Source organism: Aquila chrysaetos, chromosome 11, assembly GCF_900496995.4.
Source record: "Aquila chrysaetos chrysaetos chromosome 11, bAquChr1.4, whole genome shotgun sequence".
NCBI lineage: Eukaryota > Metazoa > Chordata > Aves > Accipitriformes > Accipitridae > Aquila > Aquila chrysaetos.
Window position 1 is genome coordinate 3,366,390 of NC_044014.1, and position 18,159 is coordinate 3,384,548.

General features: G+C 38.6%; 1 protein-coding gene across 2 annotated transcripts in view; it reads right to left on the bottom strand.

Annotated features, from left to right (window-relative positions):
* Window positions 1–18,159, bottom strand: part of DOCK1 (dedicator of cytokinesis 1) — a 320,074-nt gene that overhangs the window by 239,912 nt on the left and 62,003 nt on the right. For both annotated transcript variants that reach the window (XM_030029725.2, XM_030029723.2), the window contains exons 20-23: window positions 16,199–16,288; window positions 15,600–15,700; window positions 13,696–13,830; window positions 9,994–10,102 (exon numbers count right to left, since the gene is read on the bottom strand). In XM_030029725.2, coding sequence (XP_029885585.1) covers window positions 9,994–10,102; window positions 13,696–13,830; window positions 15,600–15,700; window positions 16,199–16,288 — 435 coding nt within the window. The remainder of the gene's footprint in view (window positions 1–9,993; window positions 10,103–13,695; window positions 13,831–15,599; window positions 15,701–16,198; window positions 16,289–18,159) is intronic.

The following is an 18,159-nucleotide window of genomic DNA, read 5'->3' on the forward strand; positions in this document are numbered from 1 at the left end:
TATGTGTTTTGATGGATGAGGACTCTAATGACCAGTTATAAACCGCAGCCATCGCTGTGTTTTTATTTGCTTATCATTCAAATGCATGTAGCAATAAACGTTTAGTAACACATACTAAAAAAGAGCTTGCATTTTATGTCTTGAATTAAAATTTCACACTGTGCTGGCACAATCATTAAAATTAACACTTTAATAGCTTAAATGAAGTACTATCAGGTAAAACTACTTACAACATCAATTTAAAGCCTGTAGTTACAACAATTATCAGCTACTTAGGTTCTACTTTATGGACAAACCAATTAAAGTTTAAAACCTTAAAATTTAAAGAAAAATTGTGGAAGTATATTTCCCAATTTCCAATCTCAACTGACTCAATTATATGACAGACAGTATGATCAGACAAGTAGGCTCTGCAGTCCCATCACTAAATCTGTATCTGTATAATCCAAAGGTCTGCTAAAATAACTATTTGTTGATATTAACTCTTGTAAAACAGCAGCTCTCATGGTAGATTTTACTCTGTTAGAAGCTGCAGCTGAAAGCAGATCTTTTGTTAGCAGTAGCACAACTGCAATGCTGGTTATTCCCAGGATACTGGAATACATAAGTGAGGAATATTAAATTCAGTAGATAAAAAACCTGTTCTCATCTTTTCATACAACATCAGGAAAAAAACAAATAAGCAATCTGTTTTGGTTTTCTTCCATTGAAAGAAATTAAATTAGATTACTTTCCACTCTTGATCAGCACCGGACAAAGGACAAATTCCTCATTTCTGCAAGAAGTACATGGCAAACGAAATCAAAATCTTAATTTCATAGTTACACAGTGATGCCTAAGACACTTGAAAATTCAAAACTGGATTACAGAAGACACAATAATGAAGAACCTGAATTCTTTGATTTTTAATCAAACAGGTTTTTGCAATAACTGCCATGTGATCACATTAGATACACATACAAAGCTGGAAATCTCAGTCTCACATACTTAGTCAATAATTATACATAGTTTCAAGCTGGGCTGCAAAAAAAATTTTACTGCCCAAAGGGGCTTCTCTCTTTGTGGAAAACAAGTGACAAATTACTACTGCCCTTATCAAGGTACAAAATCATTCATTTTAAGTACTACAAAGCACACAAATAAACTGGCAAAGGGGATGAATAAAAAGGAGAGAAGCGGAAACAAGACAGTGCATCGCATGAAAAATGGATATACTTTCCCTGTTACCGAGTTAAACTTCCTTGTACACTCACTGTTATATTGACTATTGGGTATCATTCGAATTTTTTTTTCCCTGGGATGTGATTCACATGTGAGTAAAGGATCAGCATGACATTAACAAGTGCATGTCAGCCTGTGAGCTAACTCAAAGTACCTTTCAGTATGTCTCATCCTTTACTTCTCCCTCTCCCCACCACACACAACCATACACAGAGCTGTGCACTGACACAAATACGTGTTAATTTCCTCTTTATGAGTATCATATCTATGTATAAAAGGTACTACCCCACGGCCAAAGTCCATACATATGAAAAGAACCGTTAACTGACACTTACTACCTGAACCAGCTGCCAATACAGCCTATTGAACTCAATGAGTGTAGTGCTTCACAGGTACCCTTCTAAACTATAAAAGGCAATTAAGTATGCTAAGAAATAAAACTCACTAAGTGAAAATAATAAGGTCCAGAAAAGTCAAAGCTTTGCCTTAAACAGAATAAATTAAGCAATAATTGATGGTCACAGTTCTCTGCACAGCCAATACAGAGGACAAATTTCTTAGGTTTTACCGTTCCACAGAATAATTGCAACTTATTCCTTAAATCATCACTACCACCTCTCTATCTAGAGCAGTCATCCTTTGCAACCTTTAAGACAAATTCATTGGTGTGCTTATGACTTAACAGCTAATTGTATTTTCCTAACCTTCTTCAGAGCTAGGAGCTAAATAACACAGGGGTTTTTTTCATGTTGAAGAAAAATACAGTGAAGGCCTGTATCAAAAGATTAGTTGGGGGGAAAAAACCTTCAGACATGGTAAGAAGGCCAGAATAAATAAGACCAAGTGCAACAGAGGCGTTAGTTCTAATAGTGGTCCCTCTGAACATCAGTGGAGGGTCCACTGCAGTGCTCATGCTGCTACAGCTCTTTTTTACCTGATGGTTCATTTCCAGACAGGTTTAATGAGACAAGAATGAGATCTACCAAGAAAAAAACCAGCACATTCTTTACCCTAAGCCAGCAGTTTAGAAAACACTGTCAGCAAAACAGTCACTTTATTCTGAAAGGAACTTTTTCTGCAATTCTGGGGGGGGGAACCTCAAACCCCGAAAAAAACGTTAGAACACTTTGACACTTGCATAAATAAACTCTAAAATAAGAGTAAGCTTCATTTATTTTTTGGAACAACAAAAAGAATCCCCAAAACCCCAACCACTAAAATTACCTGGATAAGCTGCCTTACAGAAAAGTTCCTGAGTTTTTCATTTCTTCATGAAGATAGACACACATCAGCAGTCCTCCCAGAAAGAGATGGGAGGACAGATACACATGCCTTTTCTTCATGTAATTAGGCAAATATAAGCACCTTAAGTTTTGGGACTCCCACGAGGGCCCAGGCCATCTGAATCCCTCTTCACTTCTAACGGTTTGCTCTAGGACACCATGTCAGCCTGTCCTCCGACCCCAGTTCCCTTTAAGCCCTCCCTACTTTTACGTTGGGGAAAGACAAAAGGCAGGCTAGCACTTCTCCGCGGAGCCTGCTTCTGCAAACCTCTGAGTTTGCTGGAAATGGCTTCACTCATGAAAAGCAGCATTACCTTAAGCGTTCAGTCAGCAGTGCCCAAAGCCACCTAGTCCACCTTTTGAAAAGCCACACAGATTATTGTTTCAAATATTGACAATCCAACATAATAGCAAGCCATGAAGAACGTATCTACACAGAAGTGCATATGCTCAGAAACATGTTTAAGAAGCATTACAAGATAAGTAAAATTACAGCATATTTCATATGCCATTTGGAGATGTAGCTTAAATGTGTTCTGTCTCAAAGCCAGAAAGTCACGCTGCAGTCTGTGTGTTCAGCAGTTTGTAAGCATCTCCATTACTCTGTCACATCTGGTAGCTGCTAGTACATCTGAAGGCTTGTGGAATAAAAAAAAAATTACACTCTCAACACAAAAATTTTATTTTACCACACTTGAACTAACACCCCAATGCATTAACACAAAGTTCCACTAAAAGGGGATCAAAAATACAGCACTATATTGCTCCATAGCATCCTTCTACCACTTGGTAGAAGACAAACTCTCTGCACAAACATGTCTTTGTCATATGAAAGCACACTAAAATAGGATAGGGTACACTAAAATAGGATAGGGTACACTAAAATAGGATAGGGTACACTAAAATAGGATAGGGTAGCCTTGCTAAGTAGCTCAAAATCACTTCTGATATAATTTTGGATAACAGATATAAACAATGAGAGTTTTACTAATTTACTTTTGTTTATTATTACACAGTTGAAAATATTGAGTAATCTCTTCATTAATACAAAAGAGAAATTACTACTGTGAAAATAGCAGTGGTCACTGGTAAATGAAAACAAAGCAGTATGGAGTACAGCAAAGCCGTCTTGCAACAACAGAAAATTCTAACTTTTATCCCATTCTTGGGTTTATACTGACAAGGAACGTCAAAAAACAGTAGCCATTTAAGAAAACTGCAATACTAACTTAAGGTTGTCATTAGATTGAACAAATGACACTTGCAAAGTATCAGACAAAATGTATTCTGAATAGTATACTACAGGTTCATCTCTTTGTACTACATAAAAGCAAAAATACTTAATTTAAAAATGCCATTTTCTAAAGTCATTCATTTCAAACAGCACACCTAGTCTCAAAATTAAGCATAAAATCTCTTTGCCAAATATAGACTATTCTTATGAAACTCTTTTGTTTGATGAAGCAATAAATTTGTTTTACCTGACTCAATTTGTACATGATTTTAATGTTAATTTTCATCTTTTGTGTCATTCAACACAAAGCACCTACCTTCTACACAAGTGTTATCCCAGATACCATTCTACTAAACTCATCAACCCAGCCAAATTAAGCCCAGTCAGCAGCTGGATGAAACAATTTCCAAGAATGCTTAAACACTATTTTTGAATTGCCCCAGTCTGCAGCAGACATTCATTCCAAATCACAACTGAACCAGTGCCTCTAGCATGAAATTTGGTGTAAAATAGCACAAAGCATGATCACATGTAAAGTGGCGTTGCGCTCTTCTAGAGATTATTGTATTTGTTGCCATTGTAACAACAGACTTTCCCATATAGCTTCTAAGAGACACAGAAACCTCAGTCCATGGTTGGATTTATTTTGTTACTCAACTCATTTTGAATGACGGTTGTAAAGTATTCAACCTGTTGGAAAAGCCCTGCAGACTAATGCAGTCTCTTCCTAGGCACCTCAGCAGCTTGTAATATATTTCCCTGTCTTCATTTAAATACTTTTCTGTGGCTTTAACAATAAACACTTTTATTAGAGTAGGAAAAAGTACAGTACGGATACTGAGAAATATGCATCGTGTTCAAAGTGACAAGGGTTATTAAAAAACCACACACTCAAGAGAATTCGCATTAGTGAAATGTTATCATCTTCTGCCCTGGCTCTCTGTGGTCACATTACAGGATAATTTTCTATACACACCTACTTTATCAAGATCATTTAAAGCGCAGAGAACTAACACAGCTACCAGCCTATCTTTTTCCAGTCATCCTGAACAGCAGTACAAAGTCACACATAACAGCAAACATTAGAGCAAACTGCAAGAACCCTGCTGAGAATAGTTCAGCTCCCTCATACAAACACAGCCAAAATCAGACAGTCCTCATAAATTCGATGCAGCTGGCTCAACTGCCCTTGTTTCAAAGAGATGCGAGAATAAATTACTAGGAAACATTTGCATTTTTATCTAAACTTGAAACATCATGCTAGGCTTCAGCTGAGCTCATGCTTAAACAGTAAAAGGTTAAGGAAATAATTATCGTGCACCAATTAGCAGAAAATAGGAATAAAACCAGGAAAGCTCACTACATTTGTAACCATTAACAATACATGCACGTACCAAATGCTGCACACCTTATTTAATCAAGTAATTCTTAAAATCAAACTGATACTTGAAAAACAAAGTTTAATCTCTCTACTTCTCAAACTATTACTGCAGCCCACTACCATTCATGATGCAAGAAAAATTTTTGTTAGTAAGAGGACGACCAAAATATTGGTCAGCTCAAATCACTGTTTGAATTTCCCTCGCCAGTTTGGAGAGCTGCACACCTTAAATCAAGTGTAAAAGGCAGCCTCTGAATGCATGCCTCCACTGCAGTCAACAGTGACACACAAAAAAAAAAAACAGCCCCTAGCAATTATATTTAGTTAACTAACTATAAAAACCAAACTCTGGGTTGTTTTGAACACTGTAATTTATACTATACCAGCTTCTCAAATTGAAACCTATAGGATTGACTATTGCTGCCTTTATACCCTAGGATGAAAGTGGGTTTTATTCATTCTTACACCTTAGTGTTTTGATTGCAACATATTTGAGTCCACTAAGAGGTATAAATGCTAGTAAAGCTCTGCTCAAATCATGTTCCAATAATATATGGATTTTTACCTGTTTATTGTAAAAATACATAGCTGAAGCACTACAACTCAAATTTAAAATAACCTTTGAATAATGTTTTTAGATTGTTATTATGCAATACCAAAAGCTCACAAAAGGAAACAGACCTTTACGCTCTGAAAAAAAAATATATTTTTCCATGCATACGCTAAGCCAGCCACTACAAATATATACCCCACGGACTAGGTGACCAGTTCCTCAGCCACAAAGTGACCACTAATTGCACGGACACAGCGGTCAGCAGACTGGAGCCAGCACCGGGGTTACCTTCTGAGCCCTGTCCTCTGACCGACACCACACTGGAAGCAGTGAAGGATGGACAGCTGATATGGACATGCCTCTCCCTATCTCCAGGCCAACTCGAAGCTTCTTGGAGGACTTTGTGCAAAAGATGAAGTGGTTGCCCTTCCCAGTCATCAGACTGAGAGTCAAAGCATCCTCAGTAATGCAAAGCATGATTTTGGCGCAGTAGAGGATTTTGCAGATAGACAGGGCTTTTGCTTTTTTGCTTGTTCGGGTTTTTTTTTTTTTTCCTTTTAAGTCTTGAGAAAAATTCAATCAATGCTGTGTACAGTTACACTTACTTGCAGCAGGAAAAGTGCGAAGTACCACTTCTAGCATGCCCTCCATAGAAAATATTCTTGATCTTGTTTCCTGAACGGCTGAAACTGAAGTCAGGTTTGCAAAGCAGCCACATATACAAATTCTCCCCTCCCCTAAGAAATTTTGTATAGCCATAATCCTAAAAGAGGTAAAAATTCAAAGTCTCTTTTTGTGCTCTACAACCTTAAATCCTTTTACAATTCATACAATTTTCTTTGGAGGAAACTTTTTTTTAAATGTACCCAAAGCCTTGAAAAATTCAAATTTAAAAAAGGGGCAATTTAAATGCAAAATATTAAGTAACTGAAGACCTGAGCTACAGTCAGAAACAGCTCATCAGCTTCCACAAGGACATAAATATTTGAATAGATAGAGTAATTCTTGCTAAGAACATAAGACCGCAGTCATTCATTCTCCCCTGCACAGTGTCAGCTTGAAGGCTACTCTCTTAACAGATAGGCTGGGGAAAAAAAAAATTCAGTATAACAAGCCCAAAGAGAAAAGTTGCAAACATTTCAGAAAAACTTTCCAGTGGCAGTTCTGCTTCATGTTGATAAACTATCAAGACAGATTACAATTTTTGCAAGGAGAAATAGAAATATTCAAATGTGTGAATTAAGCATCTTTCTCTTCTAATGTGAAGCACCTTAATTTTCTATGTAGGTCTTTTCAAATTCTTATCTCTCCAAACAGACTTATTTTGTATACACTTACTTAGCTTCCCCAATATATATTAAAAACAGTAAAAAAAGCCTGAAACTGCTACAGCTAGATCTGCTGATCTTAACCGTACAACACAGGGACTTAGCAACTTATCTGCTTATCTTCATGAGTTTTCTACAGAACTTCAACAGATCATCCAACACCACAGAAACTCTCACTGTGTCACACTAACAGTTTGTATAGCCCAGCACTTGGTCTCCAATGGTGGCCACAGGAGATGCCATTTACAGTTTGTGGTCTGTTCCCCTCCTGGCTCCCCCAGCATCCTTTGGAGGCTGCATCTCCACCCATCCTTTCAGGACATCTATGGACCCGTGGTCTGTAAATCTGCCTAACCTCTTTCTGGGCGTGCTGACACTGTCTGCCTCCATAACCCCCTGCGACAGCAAGCTTCAGAAATGAAAAATTTTTCTTTTACTCGTTTTAGACTAACCTCCTACTGATGTCAGTGAGCACACCCTATTTCTTGTACTGTGGGATTTGGTGCAGAAGTTTCACGGACCACTCACCCGCCAGGAGGGTGCACCGTTCCCAATCCTGGTCCTCCGTACCCCTTTATGTCCTGGGGTACGGAGACCAGAACAGCACCTGGCATGCAAGATGCAGATGTACCAAGGTTATCAACAAAATGACAGCCCTGCCACGTTCTCATTATCCCTCTGGCTGACACCCAACACCCTGTTGCTACTTCGCCTGCCACTGTGCATGGAACCGATGACCCCGGAGAGCTGTCAGTTATGACTCCAAGGCGTCTTCCCCAAAATGCAACTGCCAGCTTCAAGCAGAGCATCATGCAGGGATTGATTTACTCTTCCTGAGATGCGCTGCCTTACATTTGTCTCCCTTGCGGCTCACCTTTTAGCCCCCTCAGTTTTGTGAGGTCCTTCCGATGTTCCTCACCACTGGCGTGGTACTTAACTATGAACTCCAGATCACTGATAAAGATGCTGCATGAAGCCTGTAATGTCATGTCCGCTTTCCATGGTTACTGACACCCTCCCTGGACCCCAACAGCTTTGTCAGGCAAGATTCACAGAAGCCATACTGTCTCTCAGAAAAACAACACATTTATGCACCTATTCAATGACTTTATTCTTTGTAATAGAACCACACATTTCTAGTTACTGGAAAAAAAACATAGTGCTTCAGTGGATATTTGAACATAATAAAAGCAATCTCACAAGCTGCAAAAAGCCAATACTAACAATTATGTGTTCTAAGAGCTAAGTAATTAGAGTCCAAAGGAGATGAAAGCAATGAATAATGAATGAAAGGTTGTCACGGCTTCTGAAAGGCATCCACAAGCACGTATCTCGGACAACCTCACACTGGCTCATCTGTCAATGCTTCATCTACTAGCACACTTCACGCAGCCAAATGCAGACAGTAGATGTGATCTACGCATGTTTGCAGAGATCTGAATGTGAAACAATACACAGACTAGGACAGACACTGCTGTATTGTGATCTCTCCAGCCTCTGCTAGGAAGTTTGTCGTCTTTTCTTGCATGTCAGATGAAGACAGCCACATCTATTTTGGGGGGTATTTTTTTTTTTTTTTTTCCCCCAAGGCATGAACTTTTGGGGAAAAAAAAAAAAAAAGCTCATGTTTATCTGCCTTCCTGAAGTAGGCCTCACAAACAAGTCTCAGGAAAATAAATCTTACATTCAATCCTCGTAATCTGAAAACATCCTATTTGTAAAACACCAGATAGCACACTCTGAGTCACTGACTCAAACTTACCAATTTCTATTCAGTGTAGATGCTTTGTCAATAGAATGAAAATACAGCTTTCATGAAACATGTAATACCCTTATTTTGTTACCAGATGATACAGTCTCAGTCTCTCTGCCTAAAATAGTCAAACTCAGCAGCTTTATCCCCACTATCTATTTTTGCTGTGTGCTCAGCATGGTATTACTAGCCTAAGACTTGCATGCACTCAGCTACAAAGGACCAGTGTCTTTGACTTAGATGTTTTCCCACTGTACGCTTCCCAGCTCCCTTCAAGAGGAACCTCTTGCACCGGCCCAGCACTTCGCCACTGTCTGTCTTTGCTTCCCAGCTGCTATAAAAAAAATTTCTTCTAATGCGCAACCACTGCACAACTGAACAGGAGGCGTCATACTGTCAAACTGTCCCCAAATTCAACCCCAACTCTTAGCCCCTTTCTGACTATCATCTTTCAACTGATTCAGCATGGCTAGGTCAAGAGTTAGGTCCTTTTATAAATTCTATTTTGAACCACAAGGAGAACTTCAAGGTGTAGCTTATCAAATGTGTGTTTATGCCTGTCTCTGTACTTCTCCACAGCGAAAGAGATTCACTAACAGAACATGAGACCGGTATTGGCACAATGACCTCAGACTCCTCTGGATACAAAAATCTACCAGTCCCATAATTCAATGCTTCTGCTCTGTGATATCAATACCCATGTTCACATGAGGTCAGAGACCACATTCCCAACTCCATGAGCCAGCCAATGCTACCAGAAGTAGCTACCATTTTAAAGGGACCGAAGAACAGGGGTGTGGGGTGGAGTTTGCAGTCTGACTCACTACGGATTTTCCATTAAAAACATGTACTAGGGCTTAAGATACTACGCTGAAGCTCCTGAACAGCCTAGGATATAAATAAGAACACGAGAATCTACATTGCAATGAAGGTCTTAAAGATAATGCCTTAAAAATACCTTAAGGTTATACAAGTTAAATAAGCTAAACACCATTTAACCCCTAAGTAAGTTCTCTTTTAAAAATAAAAGTGAGGTATGTGCAGCAATTTAAGTAAACTTACTTGTTTGAAGCACGTTCTTTATATAGTCACAAACCCTTCATTAGAAGCACTAAGTATTAACCACGTTTGAGGTAAAATACACTTTTGGGGACAAACACAAGCATACACTTCATCAGCTGTCTAATTGTGGTTTAGGATGCAAAAGTAAAGCCAAGATGGAGACCTCTAAAGTACATACCTTCACTATGACAGTTTGATCAGAGATGCTGCTCATCATCTCATTGATGGACTTAAAGAGCTGCAGCAGAGACTCCCTGAAGTCTGCTTCTCCTTTGTTTTCATAAAGTCTGAAAAATAATTAGGTTTCATAAGCACGATCCAACTAAAATGGAAATACGTTTTAAAAAAAAAATCTGTTCAAATGACAGATGATAATTTGTTGCATTACTTTTTTTTTTTTTTAAATTCAAGAACTTCTACAAGTTTCTTCACTGAACCAAGAGTCTAAAGACAAAACAGACAGACCACGCTGGGCCAGCAGGAACAACAGATTTTTGTTTTGAAGCTTCCTATGTAAAATGCCACATTCAGTATTGTTGTTTACGCCTTCAAGTCATGGTGAATCCCTCAGCGGTGACCCAATTCCACATGCCCACGCAGCAGTGGGATAGAGTCTCTTCACCCTGCACAAGAGCTAGCAGATGTCTGGGAGGACCAATGCCAAGCAGCTCTCTGATGAGGAAGCCAGAAAGCATCCAGACAACTTGCCAGCAATCATTAAAATCTACCAGTGGCCTCAGGTGAGTGACCTTAAACTCTGTGCAAGAAAGAAAAAGCCTACCAACCCACTATTTGCTAAACTGCCCCCCCCCCCCCCCCCCAAAAAACCACTTTTTTTTTTTCCCCATGGGAAGGGAGTGCTAAAGTTAAAAATGCATTTCACCTCTAATTTCTGGCTCACTAACACTAAACTAGTTAAGGCTCAGTTTCCCATACAGTCAGTACAGCTGCCACAGAAGAACGACTAATCCACAGCTGAAGTTCACAAGGCAGGTCCCTGTGCCTTCAGGCAGGATTATTCAGAGCTGATCTGCCCACAGGGACCACCTCCCTGCCAGATGCTTTCAGGGGGATAACCCTGAGATGCCTAAGCAACACCAAAGGCAAAAAATACACAGCCAAGCTGAAGAACTTGGTCCACTGGTTCAATACAGCATAGGAATGAATGTTTCTGAAGCTCTCTTGAATATTTAGATGTAGAATGATCTCTGCTTCAGGTGTAGGATGAGATAATTCTCACTATGAAATGGAAAGGGAGAGGGAGAAGACCACTAGCTCCACATAAATCCTTTAAAAAAATTTTTCCCCCTTTGGCAATATGTATGACTCGCCTACATAAGGTCTGTTGCAAATACACTTCTCGAACCTCAACTATACAGACTTAACATGACCCAGAACAAGACAAAGGATCGGTGCTTAAAAGAAGCCCAGGAGAATCTGTCATCCAGGTCAAATCTAAACAGGGGTATTTATAAACATCAGAGGGGACTTCTTCCCCAACTAAACCCCATGCTTACCCGGTCAGCTTTGATTGCCTCCAAGAGCCTCATCCAACAGCAACTGGGCTTCCAACGCCCTCCATGGTTCCACTAGCTCTGTCCCTGAGCTCAGCTAAACAATTTGCACCAAGACCCATTAGAGCAGCTCCCAGAAAGAGTTCAATTCCCCTCCATTTTCTTCTGGAGTTAAACCCAGTAAGGTGGTCTTGAATGTGGTCTGCAGCGCAAAGAGCACCACACCCAGGCATTTTACATGTACGGTCATAGTATGATTTCTTCATGTTTGAAGATATCATGATGGACCACCTAGTACAGAAGGAAATGGGCTTATCTTAAGATAAACATGGAGTTCAGAATGTTCCTGCTGCTTCCCACAAACTAATGCGTATCATTTTTAATGCTGTGTTCATAAACCTTTGGGAGCCACAGATATTAAAAAAAAGCTATTTAACCAGTACACGGGGAAATAAATGCTAGAGAAAAAATATTAAATTGCATTATTTTGCTGTGCAAATTTCTATTCCCCTTTTGGGCTAAAACTGGGGGTTATGCAGGACAAATTACTTGTTAACTCCCAATATCAATAATGGATTTCAGTGTCCCCCTGAACAGATTAGCGAGGTGAAACTAATACCAATATAAAGAGTAACTAAATTTGACAGTCCAATAAATCAAACTGTTTCAGACAAAAAGCTTTGCATTTCAAAAAGGAAATTGCAATAAAAATAAACAAGTTAGTCACAAATGTGTTTCTAGTGTCAGTTATTAACATATATTTATTTAATACACCTGATAATGCACAAAAACACTGCTGCTATGAGAAAGAAAACCAGGATTACACCAAGCTGACCCTTCTAGCACCGCCTTCAAATTTTAAGTGTGTTGTAAACACAACATAAACACTGGTATCGTTACTGAGTAAATCAAAGATCTTTCTAAAGTTCACTTATAATATTTTGCCTTTATAAACCTTGATATACTAAACAAATAGATTTGCCACCAGGGTTTAAATAGATGAACTAGGCTTCTACGTATTTACCCAGAACCAAAGCTTGCCTGCAATCACATTACTAAAATGCTCCATATATTCAGTCCACTACCATATTACTAAAGTTAAAAATATGTAATATTTTTAGTAAAAGATTCTGCTTGGTTGTTGCGATTTCTCAGTAAAACGCTAACCATATTTCAGAACACTGTTACACTTCTACATTATAATCACTTCAAATCACACACCTCAGGCAGGATTTAAGTCTTACAGCAGAACAAATCATGGTGTCATTCAGCAGCTTTGCTGATTAATCCCTTGTCATTGAGAGCTGTGTCTTCCCGACGCTAAAGAACTGTGAATTAGTGCTTAGCACGAGGAAATCCAATGGCCAATACCAGAGGGTCATATTGTCTGTAAATCTAATTTGCAGCAAGAGATAATTATTTTTTTCTGTTTTAAAGTGATTTGTAGGACCTGCAACAGTGTAAGTGACATTCAGTATTTTATGAATCTCACAGCAAGACTCCCACCGAAATAAATTACAATCTCTCAATTAGAGAAAGGTTGGTGGAGTTGGTAACTACAGAGCTCTACATAAATCCCTTGTAATAAGGTTGTTACCATAGCTAACAAGTAGTAAAAGGATTGAATCTAAGTGAAGACGAATACATCATCGACTTCGTTTTATAATTTTTCTAGTGTTTCTGCTCTGACAGGCGGGGGGCCTGGGACGCTCCGAGCTGCTGGGGGTTTGACTCCAACAACACTTGTGTTTTTCTTTTATGAGGCAGTGTATCGGAGCGCACCTCGTACTCCTTTTCCTCCGCACCGTCCATCTACTCTGACTCTCTTCCCCCGCCACGCCTGGCCTACGAATACAGCCCTCTGCAAACCGCAGCTTCCCCCTGAGCCCTGCCAACACCACCCAAGGACAAACGTCACGCTTCCCACCCAGAAAAGCTCTCCCTTCGCCTTGCTGCAAAATTGTCAGTACTTTAGTCTTCCCAGACTTCAGCAGCCATCCTGGATGAGGGACAGGGCGGTACGGCTACTCGGGAGCTTCAACATTTCAATCACAATACCAGACAGTTAGCTATTAACAAAAGTTTCCCAAATAGTGGCAAGCTTTATTTGTTCAGTGACCTAAACCATAGTGAGCTGCAACACATCATGATTTTAGCAGCCCACTCGCTACTTAAAATACACCTCTCAAGGAAATGTGGCTCGCTCTTAGGGAACAGCTGTCTCCTGAAATAAGTTCTAACTTAAGATATTTCTACAACAGTGCAATATTGAGCAACTTTACCTTGCGGTGTTATAAAATTTTGACCCTTTTTGAACAATATTGGCAATCGGAATTACAGGAGGTTTCAGCATTCACCACACTTACTGATTGAATAATATCCTGGACCGGACTATGAACTTGAAGATGTACTCCAAAGCTTTCATAGCTTTAAAGAGTTGATCAGTGATACCACACTTCTCAGCGTTATCCACGTACGTTTTTAAAACTTTAGTCAGTTTTCTGTATAAATACAAAAACACATAAAAGTTACAAGTATGCACGCAGAGAAAAAATTCAATTTTGAAAGGTTTAAAGAAAAACTATGTGTCTAAGTAGTGCCCACCAAGTTACAAAATTAATTATGCAACTAATAAACTCATTATGTTCTTGGTTTTGCTGGTAAGTAGCTGCAACCTGTTCTTGAGAAAAAAAGAAAAAACACAGACTATAAAAACATTCAACATACAAGCAATACAGCAAGTTTTGATCAGACTTATTTTCTGCTAGATATTTGGGGATATTCAGATTTAGGTTATTATAAAGATGCAACTTCTAGTAATAATCAAAATAATAAAAATAATAAAATGAAATACAAACACATTGTTAGAATTAAAACAAATAAAATGGGAGTTTCTTCATTAAACAAGGCCTCCCATTTACATAGTGTTCCCATAGATTTTGGGCTAGAATTTGTGAAATTTATTTCTCAAAAATGTATATAACACCAATCAGAAATTCTCTTATTCCGCATTATAAAGTCTATCAAACTTGAAAGTGAGACAATTTTAAAAATAATACCATTTCAACTACCTCCCTTCCAATGAATATAAATCACGATCTTAATGCAACTAGAAGCAATTCCATTTTAAATCATCCTAGCTACACTGTATGTTTCAACATTCACACTAAATGTAAATAAGTACAACATTATATACCATTAACAGAAAATAACATTGAGTAGACAGATACCTTGCTATATGGGCATTTATTTGAATAGGAGTAAACTGCATAAGAATTTCAAGTAATCGCTTAGATACTGTCAATACAACCTCTCTTCACTTACAAACTCGTGCAACAAAAGGCAGGGAGAGGGCAGGGATCTCCCATGCCCACAGGCACAAGTCAAGCCAGAATTCAGATCTTCTAGCATCCTCAAGCTTAAGCCTGCTTCCACCTCCCTGCACTTAAGGAAGGGAAGGATGCTCTCCATGCCTACCAGCCAAAGGGCCACCTTCAGCTCTTGCTGATAAAACCAGATGCTGGGGGATGCTTCACCCTTTACCCACTTCACATGAAGGCTGCAACAGTGGCTGTAACCCAGTGAAGCGATTGCAATATCTAAGTTGTGACTAAAGGACTAACTCTTCTTCACTATTGTAAATCAACACTTCTCAAACATTTTATGGTCACATAATAGACTGTATAACAGCAAAGTGCACAGCAGGTTTCCCTGTTTGGGGTTTTTTTTCCTCCCAACTTTGAAAAGATGTCCATTGTATATTTTCCTCCAACACTAATAGTCTAAAGCAGCAGCAAAGAACCTAACTGTCAAGAAATACTTAAGACAGCAAAAATAATGGACCTGTGTTTTTTTGTTCTTCGCTGCTTCCTCCCCAAAGTGACAGTAACGCAGATAATACAGGGTAGAACATCAATTTAATGCACCGAACAACATATATTTGAAGCATCTTAAATGGGCATGATTTCTTTCTCAAGTATGACTGAGAATTGCTTATGAATATTTTCCTCACAAAACAATTCTTGAAATAGTCAAATCATCCCCTCCTTCAATACAACAAAAACAAGACTTCCTCCTTGCAAATGACAAAGTTTTATTACTGTTATTTCAAAAGAGAAAGACATACTATCTCCTGTCTTCTTCAAGAGCCACCCACCCTCCCAAGCTCTATGGGCAAATTCCTAATTAAACTGCATAAACAAGTAACTGAATAACATTATCTGGAACAACTGTGCAAGCCACATTAGAGAAAGTAATATTTAAAATTTACGTGTAGGCTAACGTAGCACTGAAATGCTTCTTAATGTAGGTTTCCAAGACAGGATTAAAATGTTGAAATTTTCTGTCAGCAATCAGTCCAATGATAAACACCTGAAAAAAGAGCATAATTATTGCACTAGCCTCAAAAAAATCTTTAATATTGTACGTTCAGCCACCTTTATTTTCAGAGAAGATACATTAATAACATTAAAAACACAAAGACTTTGGCTTTTGATTATCCTCCCAATATATCAATATACTCCTTTCCTGTGAAAACTTCGTCTTCATAACAAAGTTTTCTCTTCCGAGCAGAAACTTTTTGTGTCTGTCCTAAATTCTGCTGTTAATCCACTAAAATGACTGGACTTGATTGCTTCCATCTCTTCTGAGAGGATGACATGATGTAATCCAACACCCTTTTGATCAAGTCCAACTGAAACTTCAAATATAATAAAAACCTTCCATGCATTTTAAATTAAATAATAAATAAGTAACAGCTAATAAGATACATATCATTAGTAAACTTCATTCTAGCATTTACACCATGTTTGTTTTATTTATTCATCATTACCGAATCTACATTTTAGTCCATCTACAAAGCAAACTTACCAAAGCATCAAACACTAATGTGTCAAACGTCTCACTCTCCGAGTTCTCCATCATTATGTTAAAGAGTGCATCCAATGTATCTTGAAGAAACTACAAATAAATACACAAGTCATCATTTTTACGGGAAAAATTAAATTCAGACTTCACACCGGTTTCTACAGATGTATTTGCTTTCATTTATACATTTTACAAAGTAAAGACATTTTAAAAGTTAACCAAAAAAAGGAAAATTTAACATTTTTGTTTTCAGCAAATTATTTTTTAGTGAAGTTGATTATCTATACATCTGTATCACTCAAACAGGAAAAAAAAACATCAGAAATCACACTTGGTACACCTGAACAAGGAGTTTAATCTATTATAGTGAAAGAACAAAAATGTATTTCAAAACTCAGTTTCAACATACAGTCAACAGGACCATGCAGTTTCTGAAAACTGATGTTTCAGAGCACAAACCACACAAGCAACCAAGTCTCATGCCAAATGAATCAAGTCATCCTCAGTAGTTTTGAGCTGAGCAATGAAAAGTGCACATCATATCGCTTTGCACGACTGCATAAACTCAGATCCACCATTTCAACTGAGAGCATACATGCAGCCATGGGAAACAGAGCACACAACCTGCTGCCCCAGCCCAAAACCTACACGCCTCTATCACTGTAACAGAGGAAGAGTCTTCACTAGCCACTTGGCTGGACACCCTGATCTGTGCAACACGAAAGTGAAAGCAGATTAGTGTCAGGAGATTCAAGTTAAGCAGAGGGATAAAAGCTGTTTTAAGCATGTATAATTACAGTACTTCTTCCCAGTCACAGCAAGTAATCCATGCATGGCCCAGAGATACTCATCAACACACTCGGTTTTATCAGCATGGGATTCTCTGTCTGAGCAGTTTCTTCCACCAGACGACACAAAAAACCGACATGGGCTCCTCCAAGGCAGAATGAGGATGGATCATGGCCTCAGTTTGTATTTGCTTTGGTTGAGAAAGAAGGGGTTCAACATGGATTGTTCCAGCATGTCTGTCTCGAAGTAAAAATGGTTTTTGTCTTGTAGATGAGACAAGGTATAGCTGGGGAAGAACGTCTGAACAAGCAGAAGGCAATTGATTCCTGAGATTGCAACTACAAAGAGGTATTATTATACACTGTGGGAGCAATGGAAAAACAGCCCAACTCCCACCTTCCTCCCTTAAAAATTTTTATCTATGCAGAGTCTCCTAGATCAAACATGAATCACCTGGACTATCTACTAAATCTGGAGTTAAATCTCAGGAATTAACCTCTATTTAGCAGCCACTAAACACTGCTGAATGCCAAACTTCCTCAAAACAAGTGAACGTGGAGCCACAGTTTGTGCTACTAATATCTGAAGATGAGAAAACAGAAAAGCCAAAATGCTGGCAGCTGATTTTAGACTTCAGTTCTGGGAGAGATCCAGCTCATAATTTCACTACAGGAAACTACGCTCAGTTAAAGAACGTGTGCAAATAAAGTAGATTTAACCAGCATCTGGAAGGAAGGAAAGAGTAAAGCACAGTTCTGAGCTTTGACAAGAGAAGTTTCTGTCTTGAAGAGAAGTAGTACTCTCAGATCCCAAACACTGCCTGGCTAAGTCCCTTTAAAAACAAAGGAGGGTTAGAAGGCCATGTCATGACTGATCAAGTCTTCATTTCACATTTAGGCATCATATATTGACTTTCATTAGTAGACTTCAAGTTTTAAATCTGTTCACAAGGACTTCATGTAACAGCAAGAAGAATACAGGATAGATGCGTTTGTTGTATAAAGTGGCAGGAAAACATTTCTCAGGTAGGGAGCTAGTATGAATAATTTCTAGTCTATTAGTTTACATTCTCATATCCTATAGACTTTATGCACAAATGGAGTCAGACCCTCTGTTAAAGGGAGATAACATTTACACTTTCCGTACACTATTGAAACAGTCAATCACAAAATGAG